The 22,642-nt window shown below is 39.1% G+C and overlaps 1 protein-coding gene across 50 annotated transcripts in view; it reads left to right on the top strand.

Moving 5' to 3' along the window:
• Abi3bp (ABI family member 3 binding protein) overlaps nt 1-22,642 on the top strand; it is a 216,700-nt gene that overhangs the window by 93,808 nt on the left and 100,250 nt on the right. For all 50 annotated transcript variants that reach the window (XR_015633414.1, XR_015633415.1, XR_015633413.1 and 47 more), the window contains exons 5-7: nt 4,380-4,561; nt 5,057-5,112; nt 15,498-15,546. Coding sequence is in view for 31 of the 50 variants with exons in the window: in XM_087577309.1 (XP_087433435.1) it covers nt 4,380-4,561; nt 5,057-5,112; nt 15,498-15,546 (287 nt within the window). In the remaining 19 variants the exon portion in view is untranslated. The remainder of the gene's footprint in view (nt 1-4,379; nt 4,562-5,056; nt 5,113-15,497; nt 15,547-22,642) is intronic.

Here is a 22,642-nt window from a genome sequence, read left to right as displayed (position 1 = left end):
TCCACCATTTCCTTGGAAGATCAAAGAAAAAGTTGATGTGCTTACGAAGTAAGACACTTGGATAAATTACTGAAAAGGTTACTTTTGAGAAAAGGATATCGCATGCTATCCCTGAAATTACCATGAAGGAGAGAGGGGTGGACAGAGGATGGAGCAAGGGCAGAATCTCTAGGGGTGGGGCTACAGTCACTATAGAGAAAGATCATTAGCAAAGGGATGTTAGGAAGAATCCTTAGACATACAGGGTAGGAAAAATTATATAGGGCCCATGTTTTGGGAAATAACAGTTGTGTCAAAATGCAACTCCTACTGTAAAAATGTAGTCTAGAGGGTGGCTAATGATTGGAGAGTTTGCACAGAATAAATTAATTTTGATGTTTTCTACTTTTCTCCTAAATATAGTTCACTGCCAGCTGCTGCATCATAAATTTGTTCTTTTGTCTCTTTGCCACAGGGAGGGTTTTAGAATAGAATATCTAATCTTTTGCTGAAAAAAAATTGTATAAAGCATTTCAAAGGGTGTTTAGTTCCAAACTTTTTGAGAAAATTTACTCGTATGAAGGAATGGTTCCCATGAGGCCACACTGTTGTTGGCAATGGGCTTATGGTCAAACCACTACCTACTTTTGAAGATCCCCGATGTTTTTGTTTTTGTTTTTTAAGAGGCCTTCCCTGTGTAGCTCAGAGTAGCCCAGGGTGGCCCAGGATGGCCTAGAGTAGCCCAGGGTAGCCCAAATGATTCCCCCCGTTTAGTGCTTCAATTACAAGTGAACATCACTATGCTCCACCTTGCTGTCTATGGTTGGAGCCACTGCCTTTCTATATGGCTGTGCTCAAACTTAAAAAGCCTTGAGCAACACTCAATTGGTTGTTCTCTGATTCTGGGTCACTATGTTTACTTTCATTTACTTTTGCCAAGCTGCAGAGCAGAAAGAGAATTTAGAGCAGACCAGAAAGTATAGCTTAGGACTCAGAAAAGAGGATGAAGGCTTTGGTTGTCATCCAGCTATAGCTGCCCCAGGCCTCTTCTAATTCCATAAAGTCTTGGTTTGCTAAGACGTTATTGACAGACAAACTGAAATCAACAAGAATATGAAGTCTTCTGCAACACAGGCTTGTATTATGTTGTGCCTCAATCTAGGTCAAGTTTAGGGAAAGGGTTTATTTTGTTGAGTGGGCCTCAGGAAAAGTGAATTTGCAAAATATAAGTATAAACCCAATAGCTTAAATGGTTCTTTGCTGATGATTGAAAAACTTTACTAAGAGCAATTGCAGTCTAATTTTAAAATGGCCTGAGGAGAAGCAAGGCATCTATCCTGCACAATCTTCATGGAGCACCCACAGAGTGTTGGGTTTTAAAGCGGTGCCCAGTCCATGAAGAGGCCCATAGTTTGTTTTAAAATCAACAAGAATTTACTTTGCTACATCCAGAATAACACCTGCTCTCTTCTTTAAGACTTAGAAGCTACATAGCTTATTTGCTTTCCAATTTAGATGGTGGTGAGAAAGGTCGGCTTGACTGTTGAAGAAGGGAGGCACAGTGGCTTACATATATGAATTTGGTATTAGAGAGGGTGTTGTAACTGAAACAGGTGAACTTTGCTGGCTGAATGGTTTTTAATGGGAAGCTGAGGAACTTTGAAAACCATGGAGCATTCCCTCCCACTTTCTTCATTGGCAGGCTATATACAACACTAGGCCGATGAGACAGCCTTGGGTCTGTCCCCAGAAGCTCAGCTAGCAATGGGACCCTGACTCACGCCTGGTGCATTATGGTAAACTTAGTCCTCAGGAATATATCCCTACTATCGGGACAGAGTTGTAAGGGCTCGTCTGCTTTGATTTGAGCTTCTTGGCATTTCTCTAAGATCCCTGAAGAGTCAGGAAGAGGTGGAAAGGAGGAGGGCAACAAAAATTCCATGTAGCATGCTTGTCAACTGATGCAGGTCATAAACCACTGTTGAGATTTTGACTTAAAGGACACAGAAGACTCATACCCTAGAGCATCTGTTACTGGTAGCAGTGAGCATTCTGGCTGGAACAGCCCCCATTCACTCACTGGGCTTTTTGCTATTTTGGAAAGGAAGGTTGGAGGCCAAGATTAGCTTTTACTGGAAAAAAAGCAAACTAATGACTGGCTGCAAGCAAGCCCAGGTTTTGAAACCACTAAGAAAGTAGACTGTATATACAAAGGCTCTCCCCACCCCTGCCCTCAGTTCCGAAAATCTAAAGCCCTTGCTGACTTTATGGCCCTGGGAGCTGGGCACATATTCTCCCCCACATACAGTTAGGTTTAGCCTTTGGCTTAACACCCTCCTGCCACTATGTGAAAAATCCTGTTTTTTTTTTTCTTTGATTATTTGGATACTTATTACTGGTGAGGAAAAAAAGAAAAAGGGAGGGGAGAAACAACTTTAAACCAGTTCATAAAGCATAAACTTGTTACTGAAAAATAAAAAACAGAAACATGTTTAAAAGCAGTTTAATAAGCAGTGGTTTTCTGCTAGGAAGTGGGTGCTTTGTGCACATGGGAAAACAGGCTCAGGGCTTCTAGGAGAAGAGGCGAACACATTCTTAGATGTGATGTTGCCTTGGAAACCACAACTCAGTGAGCTCGTTATTTCAACCTAATCCCACAAAGGTTCGGCCTTTTTGCTTTGAAAAGTTCACAATTTATGTTCAGTCCTAGCCCCGCCACTAGGCCAATATATTTGTATCATCAAGAAAGTGTGCCTAGAGAAGGTAATGAACATTATAGTAAACTTATTCATTAGTGGATATCTGGTAAATACATTTAGCCTGAGTAAGCAAGTGACCTTGAAATCCTAAATAAAATCAGTTAACGTGAATTTTAGTTAATTTAGCTTTAAAAGGTGTGGAGTGAGAGCATTCTAAATTTTGAGAAAAAAACATAAAGGTAACTTGAAAGCTCTAAAATTATATATATATTGCTTGTTTTTATCATACATGCAACTATTATTTTGTTCTCTTGGCTTAAAATACTTATTTAAAAAATATAAAGGAATCACTGGCTTGTCGAGATCACCTCAGTTATCAGTTATCCCCCGGCTTGCTCACTAGTAATTGGAGCTCACCTGTAAATATGACATTCCCTGCCCCCACTTGTTACCTCTTTCTAATACTAGGAATAATATGGAAAAAAAATCATGTTCGTAATCCTGTGCACGACGTGAACCGATCTGCTTCATTTTGCAGTTTGCTATTTTACCCGGCGGGCCATCGGTACACTTGTACTGGTTCCGCTACGTCAGTTTACTCCCTCTGGCCTGTAGGGCGGTGCGAGACTTATGGTCCTGACCCGCGGCCTGGCTTACTATCAGGATGCTACGAACATCGCCAGCGGAGCTCTCTTTGGTTCGTGATTGTGTTACCATCACACCAGCCGGCAACACTGGGAAAGCCCAGTGACGGCTTACAGTCATAACAGGGGGTTAATAATGCCTACCACTCAGGATGTTTTTTGAGATAGTGAAATGAGATGGTTATACCTAGCACGCCTGACACGCAAAGCCTTGTCCTGGAGATGTCTTCCTGTAACATCTACACTGGAGAACTATGTGGCCTGGAGCAAAGGGTGATCTTAAATGTGTGCTTTACCTTCTGATTGTACCTTTAGCTTAAACTATCGATTTTGCCTTTTTTAAAATAACAATAATTGTGTTTTACTCTTAAAAATTAGCCCTGCGAGTATCATAAAGTCTCAGGTTTGTCTTTCACCAAATTGGAAAATATTACTTTTAATACACCCTCCATGGAATGAGAAGACTTCTTCAAATAAGGAAAAGACCACACTATTTATAACACTTTGTCTCTGTCCTCTGTGCAGTTGGAAAGGGATGGATATCTAACATTTTCTTTCTCATATCCTTAAGTAGCTATTAACTGCAATGAGAATTATGAAATTGTATTGGCTCCCAACCATGCTGCTACGTGACAAAGTGACTTGAAAATTAAATTTTAAAACAAAAGCACAGATTTCCTTAAACTTAAAAATAATCAGAACAGTTCAATATTTAATATATAGTCATCTGACTGAAAACTCAGTATTTAAAAACTTGAGAGAGTTGGACTGATGGCTCAGCAATTAAGAGCTCTTACTGCCCCGTCATGAGGGCCAGAGTTTAGGTTCCACCATGGATGTAGCAAGCCACACATTCTGCAGAGACCTGCAACCCTAGGCCTGAGAGATACAGCAATGTTTTCTGGATCCTTTGTGAATGCAGACATACACGTACCTGCATACGCATGTGCACGTATGCTAATGTGTGAATGTATGCATAATTAAAGTGAGCCTTAGAAACTTGGACTTATATTTTGCATATCCCTGTGTTTTCAAACGTATTTTCATTACTCAACAGATTTTATACAATTCGATATAGAGAAAAAGATAAAGAAAAGAAATGGATTTTTCAACTCTGCCCAGCTACTGAAACAATTGTGGAAAATCTAAAGCCCAACACAGTTTATGAATTTGGTGTGAAAGACAATATAGAAGGTGGAATATGGAGTAAGATTTTCAATCATAAGACTATTGTTGGAAGTAAGTATTTATTTGGTCCAATAAAGTATTTTTAAATTCTTTTTCAGTTGTTTAGTTTAAATGGTTTCACTAGCTGTATAATATAAGTTCATTTTCAGTTATTTTTAATAGTTAACATGTTTTAGTATTTAAAAATACAAAATAGAATTTATATATCACTATAATATTTTTTATAATAATGAACTGCGTGATGTTTTCAGCGGTATCCCTGTAGTACTTTAAAAGATATATTTGACCTATGAACTGCAGTTGAGCTGAACAAATAAAATATCAGTATGTGTCAACATCGCATGGGAAGGGAAGCCAGTGGAGTAGACACAGCCTACTAGAGGCTTGACCCTCTCTTCCCTACCTTTGTGCTCACAATCATTGGAATCAATGTTTGAAATGATAGGAAAGGAAACTACAAAGACAGTGACTTGGAATTGTCCCCCACAGTGAGCTAGAATTTGAGCAGAAATAATAAAAGTAATGGCATTTCCTCCTTATTTTCAGGTAAAAACAAAGTAAATGGGAAAATCCAAAGCACTTATGATCAGGTCCACTCAGTGGTAGGTGCCAATTTATTAAGATTTTTCTTTAAAAATAATATAATTGTGTTTCTACTTAGAGGAGTGGGGGACAGCCTTACTTGTGAGGTACTAAGATTATCTACTGGAACTGGGTAAAGTGCTTAATGATTTAGGGATTAGCTGCTTTTTTTCCTGTAAATGATAGAAACATGCTCCTAGACCCTTTCTAATTTGGAGATCTGATGCAGTTTTTCTAGTATTTGTATATTTTAGAGTGTTTTGAAATTTTGTTCATTCTGTCTTGTGAATGTTCTTTAAAGATTTGCTCACTGAGAGTGTGTGTGTGTGTGTGTGTGTGTGTGAGAGAGAGAGAGAGAGAGAGAGAGAGAGAGAGAGAGAGAGACTGAGAGACTCTATGTATGTATACCACATGTGTACAGGTATCTGTGGAGACCAGGAGAGGGCATCAAATTCCCTGGAACTAGAGGTAAGGACAGCTGTAAGACATAACTCAGAATCGAATCCAGGTCCTCTGGAAGAAGCAGCAGTTGTTACTAACCACCGAGTGGGCTGTTTTTCACACAACACTTTAAGAGCTAACTGATAGCTACATGTCCTAGGTACATCAAGATCAAGTCTTTTTATGGTTTGAAATGATGAAGCAACCAGCTTGATTTTGAAATGTGCCCAACCTCTAGTCAGCTCTATGAATATCCGTGTGTTTTGAGCCTTACAATTCCTACCTGAAACTCTTAGGTCTACACACCTTCACCATTTTCTCTCAGTTCAGTAAATGGTCCTCACGAGTCATATTATCCGTTATGTATACTGTAAGGCATGATTAAAGTCATCGGTGAGAGAGATGGTTAGTATTTCACATCACATGCTCAAGTGTAAGGCAAAAGGTGTGACATTATTGAACAGGTAGAAGAGGCACTGGGGTGAGTGAACTTGGTACTGACTTGAGTTGCCATGTGTTGAAATTCTACAGCTCGAGAAGGAGCCCTTCAATCAAATAGTCATAAAGGGGCTTATTGTTATTTTTCTAATTAGATAACTTGTGGCCTACTAGTCCCTTCTCTCTGACTCCCTGACTCCTTTATCCCGGCAATGGTCCCTTTTTTACTTCATCTGAAGATTTGGAGCTAGGGCCCTCCAATGGAAGAGAACATACCATAATACCATGGTTATTTTCTGACTCTAGGTACCTAATTTAATATACTTATTTCTGGTTCCATTCATTTACCTGCGAAGTTCATGATTTCTTTTTTTCCCATCACCAAATAGTATTTTATAGTGCATATGTACCACACAGTCATGATCAATTTGTTAGTTGAAGGATATTTCCTGCCTATTGTAAGTAGATCAGCAACGGTCATGGCTGATGGAGTATCTGTGGAGTCACTTGGGTACATGGGCCAAGCAGTTAGCATAACTGGATCATATGGTAGATTTGTTTTGAGCATTTTAAAAATTCTCCACATTGATTTCCATAGCAGCTGGACCAGTTTGCAGTTCCACTAACAGTGAATGAAGGTTCCCTTTCTCTGGCACCCCTCTAGCATTTGGCAGTTGTTCTGCTGATCTTTTCCATTCTGACTAGAAAAAAATGGCATCTCTAAGTCATTTTGATTTGCATTTTCCTAACAGCTAGGGACATTGAAAATCTTTTTAAAAATCTCAATAGTATGCTTTTTATAAAGTCAACAGTAACTGATTTTTATAAAATTGGATATTCCAGATTTTGGTGCATATGTGTTTAGAATAGTGATGTCTTCTTTCTTAATTATTTCCTGATGAGAATAACACACCATTTACCTTCCCTGATTAGCCTTCATTTGGTTTGATCTACCCTGTCAGACCATCGGCTAGTGATGCCTGCTTCCTTCCTGGTCCCATTTGACTGGAACTCTTTTCTTTAACTTTTCACTCTAAACGTATGCTCATCTTTAAAGCTATAATGTGTTTCTTTTAGACAACAGATGGATGGGTTTTTCCCCCTTGATCCATTTAGCCAGCCTGTGTACTTTACTTGTAGAACCGAGGCCATTATATGTATTGATTGTGGCCATGTTGGTACACATCACTCGTGGCCCTTCAGCTTTCATACTTTCCAGTAAGAACTCAGATGCTCTTCTGATGGGTTTTCCTTTATGATATGACCTGTGGTTTTTCTCTTGTCGCTTCAATACTCTTTGTCTGTTTTATAGGCTCTGGCTATGCCATTGATCTGGATTCTTCTCCCTCACCTATTCCTATAATTTGAGGATTTTTTTCTCCATGGTTTCCCACAATTTCTGTATGCTCCTTTCCTGTGATTTAAAATTTTCTCATATTCTTTGCTCATTTCATCTAGATTCTCTACTTTTTCAAGTCTGGATATTTTTATCTTCTGCTTGGTTCATGCTGCTCGTAAGGCTTTCCTTTGACTTTTCTAGTTGGGTTATTGGGGTTCAATTCCATCTTCACTTCTGCTCAAGTCATCTTTATGAAATTCCATTTTAGAATTCTATATTGTGTTCATCATTTGCATCAGCTGTATGTTTGTGGGTTTTGGACAACACCAAGTTGGGTTTTTTTTTAAAGTTCATTGAGTTGCTTCTCTGTGTCTTCTTTATACACATTAAATTCCTTGATGGAGTTTATGGTTGTTCTTTAAAACTCTGAGCCTTGAGGTTCATCTGGTAATTATTGTGGGGAAGATTTCTAGGACTGGTAGAATTTGTTGGGAGACACTGCCTTGCTTTTTCATTTTGTTTGTATTTTTACAATGAGATCTGGACATGAGGACCTCCTCTGTTTGTTTTGTGTCTGATATGGACAGACTGCTCTGAAGCAGGACACAGGATATGAAGGAGAGTTTGACCTAAAAGTTATGTTGAAGGAAGTCACATGGACATGGGTCTGCATTGGTGTGTAAGATATGCATCTAGGTTCAACCTGAAGTTTATGACATTATTTTCTATAAATTGTATATTATGTGATCATTGACTTACTCAGTATCCAGGTTATAGACATTTTTATTATTTATAATTGACTTTTAATTTGAAATAATTAAAATGCCTAGCTCAGTCAGTAGAGAATGAGATGCTTAATCTCAGGGTCATGGGTTCATGCCCCATGTTGGGTGCCAATTTGTTGCAGTAACCTCTCCAACCCAAATAAGCCCATGCAAAGAAAACACAACTCAATTAATATGAATACAAGATCATGCCTAGATTGGCCAGATTTACTACTATACTACTCTATTCTGCAGCTATGAGATCCCTTATATCTTGTGGTTTCTCCAGGCCATGTGCTTCAGCTCCATCTTCCTTCTACCTCCTCTTCTTCGGTCTGATCCCCTCTCTCTTTTCACTCTCTCTCTCCTCAACTCTTCAGCTCCACCTTTCCTTGTCCTGCCCAATCACAGGCTCTCACCTTTATTTTACAAGTTAAAATGGGGAGAAACTTCTCATGAAGTCACCTGAGTCCTGTGTCTAGGCAGCCCTTCTTGGAGAAGTTGAAGTAGCATCAAAATACAAACAGTTCCCCGGCAATTCACAGCATTAACACTTCAGATTTTTAACATTTTAAAGGCTCTTTAGTATGAATAGGCAAATTTCTTTCTGAGAAGATTATCCCAGCTTATGACCTTACAAGTAGGTGACAATAGTTTATCCTGTTTATCAATAGTGTGTATTTGTATCAGTAACTTTTGGTTAATGTAATACCTTAATAGTCATATTAATTTCTATATCTGTGAGTGCTGATAGAATGCTACTATCTTTGCTTTCATTTTCCATTTAGTAGTCATTAGTTGTGGATTTTCCTTAGCTGGAAATTGTGTGAACCTTTTCCTGACTAGGTTAAAGAACTTATGAACTAAACGGATCCTTTGTGATGCCATCTAGAAATATTTTTTTACATTTGCTATCAAGTCTGTTAGTGATGATTGTTAAAATAGTCACATCTTGAAATGTGTTTCATCTAATAGACTTATCTTATCTTCAGTTGTGTTATAGTTTCCAAGGCCTTTCCCTCTTCAAACAAGTGATAAATGTATATCTTGCTTTTTAATTTTAGTTTTTGAAATAATTAAACCCTAATCTCTGGATTTTCCTTTGCTATTCAATGCAGCCAGGTTCTGCATTTTTCTAAGGGATCAGCTGGCCTACTAGCATGGCTTGAACCTTGAGACTCAAAAGTCTCTGATTTTTCTTTCTGGAGCCAAGGAAAACAAACCTGCTGCATTGCACAGGAGGAACAGTCAGATACAGTTCCCATCTCATCCTCCTGTAGAACATTCTTCATTCTTTGTTGTAAACGGTTTCCTAGGGAGCAGATCTTATCCCCATACCCTCTTGTCTGCCTTGCCTAATCTTCATGTGATTTAATGATGTCATCTCTTTCATTCCTCCTTCTTCAACTACCACATGCCAATCATTCTTATTTATTTTCATCAGAATACTTCATGTAGGATACACTATTAGTGAGGTTGGGAACAATCATTGGTACTTTGCCACAACAGAATCGATCTCTTTTTTTCTTTTCATAAACAGCTGTGCTAAGGCTGGGGAGGAGCTTCCTGCATCTGAGACCCAGAGCCAAAATCCTATCACTTCCAGCTGTGAGGTGGAGCACCCCCAAATCCAGCCAGCTATGATGAGCTGTACTTTAAAACTCTCGGTTATTTCCAAAGGAAAACCCAAGTTCATTGAAAAGCTGTTTCAAAGCTCTGTGATACTCTTTATGAGCATCCGCTGCATAGCAGAAAAGTGTCTCATGGGCTGACTTCTGTGCTCTCAGGCAGCCTGAGATGCAGGAAAGTTCAAAGGACTCACACAGGACAGCCTTTGGCCATAATGTGGTCACGTAGAATCTATTCTGAAGTTGAATTACTATTTCAGATGCATATAGTCCAAATGAAGTCTGTGTCCAAATATTCATCCATTTCTTCTCTGCAACCAATCTTAAAAGGTGGTATGTCAAGAGGCATGTGATGTCTTAGTTTTAAGTAAAAACTTGAATTCTTTTCATTCATTATTCTCACATCTAAACCTTTGAACCCACAAAATATCCTACTAAAATAAGTTATTTGATACAGGAAAAGTATTTTAACATCGGGCCATCTTTTCTAAAAAAAAAATTAATAATTAAGCTAAAAGTTTGTGCATTAAATCACCCCATCTTATGCCCATGGCCAGATTGCGTGTGGTAATTTACATGACTAGGCATGTATTCTCTTGGCAGGCCCCACTCAAGTTGTGCTAAGAACATGTGGCTGGGTCTCTGCTGATTGGTTAGTGCCTTTGTTCTATTCGTTGTTAGTACCTTCAATGATGTCAGTCCTATCTTTATCTCTAAATAACAGAAAGTGTTAGCATTTGCAATGCTGTGATTCTTCATATATAATGTAAATGCATCATATAAAATATCAAGTAGAAAATGCTTATAATATTTGTGATGTGTTCTTTTTCAGAGTCTCTTTCTTTTAATGTAATATTTTTATTTATTCCTTATATGCAATAGATTACACACTTTTTATTTAAAGTATATGCCCATTACCTAATGTTTGATACTAGGTTTTATTTAAAAATCAAATGGCTAAAATTTAAATATATTGTTTCTCTAAAATTTTTTAGTCTAGTGTATTCAGCAAACACCACAAATTATTGAAGTATGTATTTCATTTGAATGTATTTTGAAATATAAAGTTATTTGACTCCATTTTCCTCAGAATCTGTGTTCCTGTGAACTATGGTAGAATGCTACCATTTCGTTTTCCATTCAAAGTCAACTTATTTTAAGAAAGCTACTCCCAGAAAATGGAGGGTCCCTCAGAGTCCCCTCTTAAAATCTCTACTTCTCAACATGGTTGCACTGAGGGTTCAGCTCCTAACACATGTTTTTGAAGGGCACATTCAAACCGAAGCACCGTGCCAGCCCACACTGTGTGACAACCGAAGGGGTTTATGTCTTATTCCAGTTAACCAGAAACTTGAACACTTTCAAAAGGAGCACGTTAAAGTCAATTTTATCCAGATGTTAGACTGAAATACTATGTTTTGTAACTTTCATTAGATCATCCTAAAGTGAATTAAAAGCCGAATTTAAAAATGGCCAAGTGCTTCTCATGTCATTTGGCCCTTGAGCCCTTGCAGTTAAATTTCAAACACCCCTTCACCTCTTCCTAAATGGAACTTTGCAGGGCCTGAAAAAAAAGGTAAATCCTCCATGGACACTCAGATGCTACAAAAAATGCCAAATGGACAGACCTCCTAATAGTTGCCTTGATTAGCACTAATATGAAATAATGCTCATTTTCAATATAGTATCAAGGAGGGAATTAGTATGGCGTAAAATGCGAATTTAACAATCTTCATCTTGTGTGGCTGTGGCTACTGTATTTATTCCTGCACAATCAAAGTAATCATGGTAAAAATATAATAACATGACAACAACAAATTGCCTTACAGCTGGATCTTATGGAGGCTTTTTCTCAGTTAGTGTTTCCTCCTTTAAAATAACTTGTGTGTCAAGTTGACATAACCGGGATCACAACCATAGATGTATGCTGTATAGAATTCTAAAAGTAGGGAATTCTAAGTCCAAGGAGCTGGCATCTGGTAAAAGCCTTCACAGTATGTCATCATATGGCAGGAAGCAAAAGGAAAAGAGGGAGAGGAGGGCAGGCTTAGCGTTTTGTTTGTTTCTTCATTGGGTTTCTATTGCTGTAGCAAACACCATGAGTGCAAGAAATTTGAGAAAGAAAGGGTTTGTTTTGCTTCACAGATTACAGTTCCATGATCAAGGGAAGTTGGGCAGTGACTCAAGGAGAAACCTGAAGGCAGAAACTGAAGTAGATGCCATTGAGGAATGCTTGCTCCCCATGACTTGATCAGCCTGTTTTCTTATACAACTCAAGACCACTTGCCCAGGACTGGCACTGTCCCTATGACCTGGGCCTGTTCACATTAGTCATCAATCAAGAAACTGTCTCCACAGACTTGCCTATAGGCAGTCCCATGGAGGCATTTTCTTGATTGAGGTTCCTCTTCCCAGATAACTAGCTTGTGTTGAGTTGACAAGAGACCAGGTAGGATAATTAGGAAGCCCATAGTACTGTTTGCTATCTCACTTCTCAGTGATGATGTAACCACCTCCTCTAACTTACACCTGCAAATACTGTTGTACTGAAGGATAAGTTTCTAATGTGTATTTTGAGACATACTCAAGGCATAGTACAACACTGGCCCATACTCACCATACCCTAGTTCCTTATCATGTATACCTATGACCAAGCATCCATTCATCCTTGTTTCCTAGGAACAAGCCTATGAAAACAGAAAAGGGTAGAACTTTTTTTTTTTTTTTTTTTTTTTTTTTAGGCATTGAAAATAAAGCTCAAACGAAATTGGGCTATAATTGATTAAATCTTGGCATCTTAAGAACTACTATATTTTGTTTTCTAGATGTTTTCTTCTACTTTTACTTCACAGAGCAGACACAGAGGAAGGATTCAGTGTGGATTTCCTGCTGGGAACTTTTGTATTTGGTAGACAGTGGATAGCTGGACTTTCTTGATCCCCTCAAACCTATCTTCGGGGATGTAGAGATATTTGTTCACTGGACTGCTCTCAGCCTTTGGATTACAGCTTAGGCAAGAGAGCAATTACAGGTCTAGAATGAAATGCTTTCTGCAGCATTTCACTTCCTTACTTTTGGCAGCACAGCCTGTACCTATATTCTTGTCATCAGCTTAATAAAACATTGGTTAGTACTCAAGAAAGAACTCAGAACAGAAACTTTGTTCCATTCATGTGATGAGTGGAATATTTTCCATTTGTCAACAAAAAAAGATTATCTGAGACAAATCAGTGCCACTTAAGAGCTGTAAATTGGTGTAATTCAGTTAGAAGGTGATCAACACAGCCATGTGTAGGCATTTCTGCTAGAGTGTGCCAGAAGTCCTTGAGAAATGTCACATTCTGCAGAATACTATGATAGGACTCATAGGGAAAACAAGCTGGATATACAGACTTCTTTCTAACTGTCGTTTTAGACCCGACCTGTTAGTAATAGAAAGATAATCTGGTTTCCTACTTACGATGCTCTCTTGTAACCGGAACTTGCTCTACCTGGCATGCAGAATCTCATAAGTTTTAATCTCATAGCTATAGAGAATACTGTGGTGGCTTAGGGTGGGAAAAGGGATACTGAGGAAGAAGGACATGCTAGTTTCTGGTAGACAGGAGCAAGAGGTTCTTGAGAATGAGCGTACAAAAGAGAGCAACAAATAAATGTATTGAAATGCATTTCAAATTTCTGACCAAAAGAATGATGGGTTACAATGTATAGTTTTGTCAAAACATCACACTTATCTCATAAGCATTACATGCTTATAGATAAATATAAAACTATAAATTGCAAGGAAACTAAATATGAACTGTTCGCATGTAAAAACATTCTTAGAAGTGGTAGGTAAAGAGATATGCTGGGGGCGCTTCCCTATTACAAGCAGAACAGTGGCTGGTTACTGTTAGATTGGTGTGTGGGGCAGCCTTAAGTGACAGGGACCTTCTTCAGTGACGACTGTGTATACGTGCCACAGTGATGAAGCCAGCAGTGATCTTCCTGCCACTGTGAGCTCATAGCTAATAATCTTTTTCTTTACTATGAAGGTTTATTTTATTTTTTCCTTCTATTCATATGGTTTCCCTGTTCTTGCCTAAGAAAATAATGGCAAAGTTAATATTCAATCATGGCAATGACCTAAATTGCAGTTTAGAAACATGTATGACAGACAAAGTAACGTGAAAACATCTTTTTCTGAATATAGGTATTGTAACACACTTCTTTCAAGAACTTTGCAAATAAAGGTATATGCATAAAAATTAATGCCAACTTGGGACTGGGGATTTAGCTCAGTGGTAGAGCGCTTGCCTAGCAAGTGCAAGGCCCTGGGTTCAGTCCCCAGCTCTGAAAAAAAGAAAAGAAAAAAATATTAATGCCAACTTATAATAACTACTGTTTTAATTATGTATTTCCTTCTAGTCTGTTTTATGTATGTATGTATGTATGTATGTATGTATGTATGTATGTATGGTGTATGTATTGTGTATGTATGTATATGTGTATGTATTATAAAATTGGGTTATACTGTAAGTTTAAATTTATACCTATAGTCTTCATATTTTTTCAGGATATTAAATAGAAGCAAACCATTTGAACTATAGATTATTAAATAAAACCCAGACTTTGGGTAATGAAGTTGTTTTCAATTATAATAGATGTACTCACACACATAGTTATCTATACCCAGTTGATAACTATCTGGATCAATGCATAGAGATTATACTTTAAAAACAAATATCTAATAATAATAGTAGATTCCTTTACAGTTTTAAACATGGTATAGGAAGAGAGAGAGCCAAGAATAAGATTGGTGTTGTGGCCTCTTGTTACCATGTCTTATACCATCCTGAAAAATAACGTTATCATGGTCTTTTACTCACAACTGCAAATGCCCAATTTATTAGTGTCTCACATTCAGCGCACATTCAAAATAGGCAGATCTGCACATGCTGTGTCTATTCTGTGTATGCAAGTTGAACCAAGTGCCAAAAATCGGCCGTTTGTACTTTCAACGACTCATCTCTAATCCTCCTATTTGGATTTCCTGCTGTTCTCATTACCACCTCTCTTCACACGTCTCTCATCTGCCTCTCCTTTGGCTGTGTGATTACGTCTGTCAATGAATCCACTTTAGCATCTAAACCTATCCCTAGGCACCGTGTGACATCCAAACATCCCATGGGCCTTGGAAGACAGTTTGGGTGATGTCATCCAAATTATCCTCTGGGGTCATGACCTTCCAATTCAGAGTTGCCCATGTATAAATCGGGGCAGCATGGCAGAATGATCGCGTTCAGGAATTTTAAGAAATACCTAGTTCCAAGTCACTGTTCTTCTCTCCTGGTCAATCAATGGTGGCACTAAAAACTCGTGGAGATTATAGTACCTGCAGTAACAATGGCACTAGTCGGCCATGCTCAAATCATTTGACTTGATTGCTTTTAAAAGATAGTATGCAGCTCGGCATCTTTCTGATAGAAAGGGTGAAGAGGATGCTTGGCCGGGCCATATCTCATACAAAATACAAAGGAGCTCCCTATACAGAGAGGACTTAGTTTCTTCTCTACTACAATCTCTAAGTAAATGGGAGTTTTGAAGACTTGCTTCTGTGAGGTTCTGGTTTTCTCTGTGGGAAAAAAATGAGTTCAGTTCAATGTAGGCCAGCGTATGTGCTAAATATCTATTAAGCGACTATTAAGCCTCCATTGTGGGTGATTTTACTGAAGACAAGAAAGAACTCCTCTCAGAATTCTGATTTGTTTTAATTAATACTGATGTAAAAGCTGACTTTCTTTCTCTCTTTTCAGCCAGCATATGTCCCACGGAAGCTAATTCCAATAACAATCATCAAGCAAGGTAATTAGTCTGGTGTATTCAGGAATTATTGTAGGAGTCTGTTCAACTAATATAAATATACAGTGTCTGTTTTCTCAATTTTTCTAACAATGATGTTTGGTAAAATATTTGAAGGAATTAGTGTAAGTAAGTTTGTGATTCGTACATAATTTTGGCTGTGGTACCAATATGAAAGCCCGTCAATAAATCATACCATTTGGGCAACAAAACAGTTGTATCATGTGCTATGCTTGATATAATAGTTAGACACGTGGATCTTTACTTAGGATTAAGTTAGCATACGCAAGGAAAACAATTACTAGACTATTTAGGATATTGAGGATGAAAACTCTGATTTAGCGGTCACTTAGGGAAAGTAAAGATGTCCATGGTTTAAGAATTACAATGCTGGGGAAGTCCAACACCCGCGGATCCCGGCCCGCAGCAGCTCTCTGCTCCCAGACCCCGGGAGAGAGAGACCCAACCGCCTGGTCAGGTGGGCACTCCTGAGGCTGCAGAGCAGAAGAGACCACCAACACTGCTCACCCCTGCCCACATCCCTGGCCCAAGAGGAAACTGTATAAGGCCTCTGGGCTCCCGTGGGGGAGGGCCCAGGAGCGGCAGGACTCCTGCCTGAGACACCTCTGGAACCTGAAGGAAACAGACCGGATAAACAGTTCTCTGCACCCAAATCCCGTGGGAGGGAGAGCTAAACCTTCAGAGAGGCAGACAAGCCTGGGAAACCAGAAGAGACTGCTCTCTGCACACACATCTCGGACGCCAGAGGAAAAAGCCAAAGACCATCTGGAACCCTGGTGCACTGAAGCTCCTGGAAGGGGCGGCACAGGTCTTCCTGGTTGCTGCCACTGCAGAGAGCCCGTGGGCAGCACCCCACGAGCGAACTTGAGCCTCAGGACCACAGGTAAGACCAAATTTTCTGCTGCAAGAAAGCTGCCTGGTGAACTCAAGACACAGGCCCACAGGAACAGCTGAAGACCTGTAGAGAGAAAAAACTACACGCCCGAAAGCAGAACACTCTGGCCCCATAACTGACTGAAAGAGAGGAAAACAGGTCTACAGCACTCCTGACACACAGGCTTATAGGACAGTCTAGCCACTGTCAGAAATAGCAGAACAAAGTAACACTAGAGATAATCTGATGGCGAGAGGCAAGCGCAGGAACCCAAGCAACAGAAACCAAGACTACATGGCACCATCGGAGCCCAATTCTCCCATCAAAACAAACATGGAATATCCAAACACACCAGAAAAGCAAGATCTAGTTTCAAAATCATTTTTGATCATGATGCTGGAGGACTTCAAGAAAGACGTGAAGAACTCCCTTAGAGAAAAAGTAGAAGCCTACTGAGAGGAATCACAAAATGCCTGAAAGAATTCCAGGAAAACATAAATAAACAAGTAGAAGCCCATAGAGAGGAGACACAAAAATCCCTGAAAGAATTCCAGGAAAACATAAATAAACAAGTAGAAGCCCATAGAGAGGAGACACAAAAATCCCTGAAAGAATTCCAGGAAAACACAATCAAACAGTTGAAGGAATTAAAAATGGAAATAGAAGCAATCAAGAAAGAACACATGGAAACAACCCTGGATATAGAAAACCAAAAGAAGAGACAAGGAGCTGTAGATACAAGCTTCACCAACAGAATACGAGAGATGGAAGAGAGAATCTCAGGAGCAGAAGATTCTATAGAAATCATTGACTCAACTGTCAAAGATAATGTAAAGCGGAAAAAGCTACTGGTCCAAAACATACAGGAAATCCAGGACTCAATGAGAAGATCAAAACTAAGGATAATAGGTATAGAAGAGAGTGAAGACTCCCAGCTCAAAGGACCAGTAAATATCTTCAACAAAAATCATAGAAGAAAACTTCCCTAACCTAAAAAAAGAGATACCCATAGACATACAAAAAGCCTACAGAACTCCAAATAGATTGGACCAGAAAAGAAACACCTCCCGTCACATAATTGTCAAAACACCAAACGCACAAAATAAAGAAAGAATATTAAAAGCAGTAAGGGAAAAAGGTCAAGTAACATATAAAGGCAGACCTATCAGAATCACACCAGACTTCTCGCCAGAAACTATGAAGGCCAGAAGATCCTGGACTGATGTCATACAGACCCTAAGAGAACACAAATGCCAGCCCAGGTTACTGTATCCAGCAAAACTCTCAATTAACCTTGATGGAGAAACCAAGATATTCCATGACAAAACCAAATTTACACAATATCTTTCTACAAATCCAGCACTACAAAGGATAATAAATGGTAAAGCACAACATAAGGAGGCAAGCTATACCCTAGAAGAAGCAAGAAACTAATCGTCTTGGCAACAAAACAAAGAGAATGAAAGCACACAAACATAACCTCACATCCAAATATGAATATAACAGGAAGCAATAATCACTATTCCTTAATATCTCTCAACATCAATGGCCTCAACTCCCCAATAAAGAGACACAGATTAACAAACTGGATACGCAACGAGGACCCTGCATTCTGCTGCCTACAGGAAACACACCTCAGAGACAAAGACAGACACTACCTCAGAGTGAAAGGCTGGAAAACAACTTTCCAAGCAAATGGTCAGAAGAAGCAAGCCAGAGTAGCCATTCTAATATCAAATAAAATCAATTTCCAACTAAAAGTCATCAAAAAAGATAAGGAAGGACACTTCATATTCATCAAAGGAAAAATCCACCAAGATGAACTCTCAATCCTAAATATCTATGCCCCAAATACAAGGGCACCTACATACGTAAAAGAAACCTTACTAAAGCTCAAAACACACATTGCACCTCACACAATAATAGTGGGAGATTTCAACACCCCACTCTCATCAATGGACAGATCATGGAAACAGAAATTAAACAGTGATGTCGACAGACTAAGAGAAGTCATGAGCCAAATGGACTTAACAGATATTTATAGAACATTCTATCCTAAAGCAAAAGGATATACCTTCTTCTCAGCTCCTCATGGCACTTTCTTCAAAATTGACCATATAATTGGTCAAAAAACGGGCCTCAACAGGTACAGAAAGATAGAAATAATCCCATGCGTGCTATCGGACCACCACGGCCTAAAACTGGTCTTCAATAACAATAAGGGAAGAATGCTCACATATACGTGGAAATTGAACAATGCTCTACTCAATGATAACCTGGTCAAGGAAGAAATAAAGAAAGAAATTAAAAACTTTTTAGAATTTAATGAAAATGAAGGTACAACATACCCAAACTTATGGGACACAATGAAAGCTGTGCTAAGAGGAAAACTCATAGCACTGAGTGCCTGCAGAAAGAAACAGGAAAGAGCATATGTAGGCAGCTTGACAGCACACCTAAAAGCTCTAGAACAAAAAGAAGCAAATACACCCAGGAGGAGTAGAAGGCAGGAAATAATCAAACACAGAGCTGAAATCAACCAAGTAGAAACAAAAAGGACCATAGAAAGAATCAACAGAACCAAAAGTTGGTTCTTTGAGAAAATCAACAAGATAGATAAACCCTTAGCCAGACTAACGAGAGGACACAGAGAGTGCGGCCAAATTAACAAAATCAGAAATGAAAAGGGAGACATAACTACAGATTCAGAGGAAATTCAAAAAATCATCAGATCTTACTATAAAAACCTATATTCAACAAAACTTGAAAATCTTCAGGAAATGGACAACTTCCTAGACAGATACCAGGTATCGAAGTTAAATCAGGAACAGATAAACCAGTTAAACAACCCCATAACTCCTAAGGAAATAGAAGCAGTCATTAAAGGTCTCCCAACCAAAAAGAGCCCAGGTCCAGACGGGTTTAGTGCAGAATTCTATCAAACCTTCATAGAAGACCTCATACCAATATTATCCAAACTATTCCACAAAATTGAAACAGATGGAGCCCTACTGAATTCCTTCTACGAAGCCACAATTACTCTTATACCTAAACCACACAAAGACCCAACAAAGAAAGAGAACTTCAGACCAATTTCCCTTATGAATATCGACGCAAAAATACTCAATAAAATTCTGGCAAACCGAATTCAAGAGCACATCAAAACAATCATCCACCACGATCAAGTAGGCTTCATCCCAGGCATGCAGGGATGGTTTAATATATGGAAAACCATCAACGTGATCCATTATATAAACAAACTGAAAGAACAGAACCACATGATCATTTCATTAGATGCTGAGAAAGCATTTGACAAAATTCAACACCCCTTCATGATAAAAGTCCTGGAAAGAATAGGAATTCAAGGCTCATACCTAAACATAGTAAAAGCCATATACAGCAAACCAGTTGCTAACATTAAACTAAATGGAGAGAAACTTGAAGCAATCCCACTAAAATCAGGGACTAGACAAGGCTGCCCACTCTCTCCCTACTTATTCAATATAGTTCTTGAAGTTCTAGCCAGAGCAATCAGACAACAAAAGGAGGTCAAGGGGATACAGATCGGAAAAGAAGAGGTCAAAATATCACTATTTGCAGATGACATGATAGTATATTTAAGTGATCCCAAAAGTTCCACCAGAGAACTATTAAAGCTGATAAACAACTTCAGCAAAGTGGCTGGGTATAAAATTAACTCAAATAAATCAGTTGCCTTCCTCTATACAAAAGAGAAACAAACCGAGAAAGAAATTAGGGAAACGACACCCTTCATAATAGACCCAAATAATATAAAGTACCTCGGTGTGACTTTAACCAAGCAAGTAAAAGATCTGTACAATAAGAACTTCAAGACACTGAGGAAAGAAATTGAAGAAGACCTCAGAAGATGGAAAGATCTCCCATGCTCATGGATTGGCAGGATTAATATAGTAAAAATGGCCATTTTACCAAAAGCAATCTACAGATTCAATGCAATCCCCATCAAAATACCAATCCAATTCTTCAAAGAGTTAGACAGAACAATTTGCAAATTCATCTGGAATAACAAAAAACCCAGGATAGCTAAAGCTATCCTCAACAATAAAAGGACTTCAGGGGGAATCACTATCCCTGAACTCAAGCAGTATTACAGAGCAATAGTGATAAAAACTGCATGGTATTGGTACAGAGACAGACAGATAGACCAATGGAATAGAATTGAAGACCCAGAAATGAACCCACACACCTATGGTCACTTGATTTTTGACAAAGGAGCCAAAACCATCCAATGGAAAAAAGATAGCATTTTCAGCAAATGGTGCTGGTTCAACTGGAGGGCAACATGTAGAAGAATGCAGATCGATCCATGCTTATCACCCTGTACAAAGCTTAAGTCCAAGTGGATCAAGGACCTCCACATCAAACCAGACACACTCAAACTAATAGAAGAAAAACTAGGGAAGCATCTGGAACACATGGGCACTGGAAAAAATTTCCTGAACAAAACACCAATGGCTTATGCTCTCAGATCAAGAATCGACAAATGGGATCTCATAAAACTGCAAAGCCTCTGTAAGGCAAAGGTCACTGTGGTTAGGACAAAACGGCAACCAACAGATTGGGAAAAGATCTTTACCAATCCTACAACAGATAGAGGCCTTATATCCAAAATATACAAAGAACTCAAGAAGTTAGACCGCAGGGAAACAAATAACCCTATTAAAAAATGGGGTTCAGAGCTAAGCAAAGAATTCACAGCTGAGGATGCCGAATGGCTGAGAAACACCTAAAGAAATGTTCAACATCTTTAGTCATAAGGGAAATGCAAATCAAAACAACCCTGAGATTTCACCTCACACCAGTGAGAATGGCTAAGATCAAAAACTCAGGTGACAGCAGATGCTGGCGAGGATGTGGAGAAAGAGGAACACTCCTCCATTGTTGGTGGGATTGCAGACTGGTAAAACCATTCTGGAAATCAGTCTGGAGGTTCCTCAGAAAATTGGACATTGAACTGCCTGAGGATCCAGCTATACCTCTCTTGGGCATATACCCAAAAGATGCCTCAACATATAAAAGAGACACGTGCTCCACTATGTTCATCGCAGCCTTATTTATAATAGCCAGAAACTGGAAAGAACCCAGATGCCCTTCAACAGAGGAATGGATACAGAAAATGTGGTACATCTACACAATGGAATATTACTCAGCTATCAAAAACAACGAGTTTATGAAATTCGTAGGCAAATGGTTGGAACTGGAAAATATCATCCTGAGTGAGCTAACCCAATCACAGAAAGACATACATGGTATGCACTCATTGATAAGTGGCTATTAGCCCAAATGCTTGAATTACCCTGGATCCCTAGAACAAACGAAACTCAAGACGGATGATCAAAATGTGAATGCTTCACTCCTTCTTTAAATGAGGAAAAAGAATACCCTTGGCAGGGAAGGGAGAGGCAAAGATTAAAACAGAGACTGAAGGAACACCCATTCAGAGCCTGCCCCACATGTGGCCCATACATATACAGCCACCCAATTAGACAAGATGGATGAAGCAAAACGACAGGAGCCGGATGTAGATCTCTCCTGAGAGACACAGCCAGAATACAGCAAATACAGAGGCGAATGCCAGCAGCAAACCACTGAACTGAGAATAGGTCCCCTGTTGAAGGAATCAGAGAAAGAACTGGAAGAGCTTGAAGGGGCTCGAGACCCAAAAAGTACAACAATGTCAAGCAACCAGAGCTTCCAGGGACTAAGCCACTACCTAAAGACTATACATGGACTGACCCTGGACTCTGACCCCATAGGTAGCAATGAATATCCTAGTGGGAGCACCAGTGGAGGGGGAAGCCCTGGGTCCTGCTAAGACTGAACCCCCAGTGAACTAGTCTATGGGGGGAGAGCGGCAATGGGGGGAGGGTTGGGAGGGGAATACCCATAAGGAAGGGGAAGGGGGAGGGGGATGTTTGCCCGGAAACCGGGAAAGGGAATAACACTTGAAATGTGTATAAGAAATACTCCAGTTAATAAAAAAAAAAAAGAATTACAATGCTGTATTTCATTTCAGTGTCTAGTATTTTTTGTCTCGGCTTCCAGTTTTCAAATTATTAAAATGACTCCATTATTTCCAGAAAAAAAATCTCTTGGTGTAAGAGCGCTAAAGCCTTAAAAACAATTCTTCCTTTTAAGAAAACACAATGCCCTAAGCATAAA

This window comes from Rattus norvegicus, chromosome 11 (assembly GCF_021556685.1).
Source record: "Rattus norvegicus strain SHRSP/BbbUtx chromosome 11, alternate assembly SHRSP_T2T, whole genome shotgun sequence".
Taxonomy (NCBI): Eukaryota; Metazoa; Chordata; class Mammalia; order Rodentia; family Muridae; genus Rattus; species Rattus norvegicus.
Note: the sequence above shows the minus strand (reverse complement) of the source record. Positions and strands in the feature narration are given on the sequence as shown.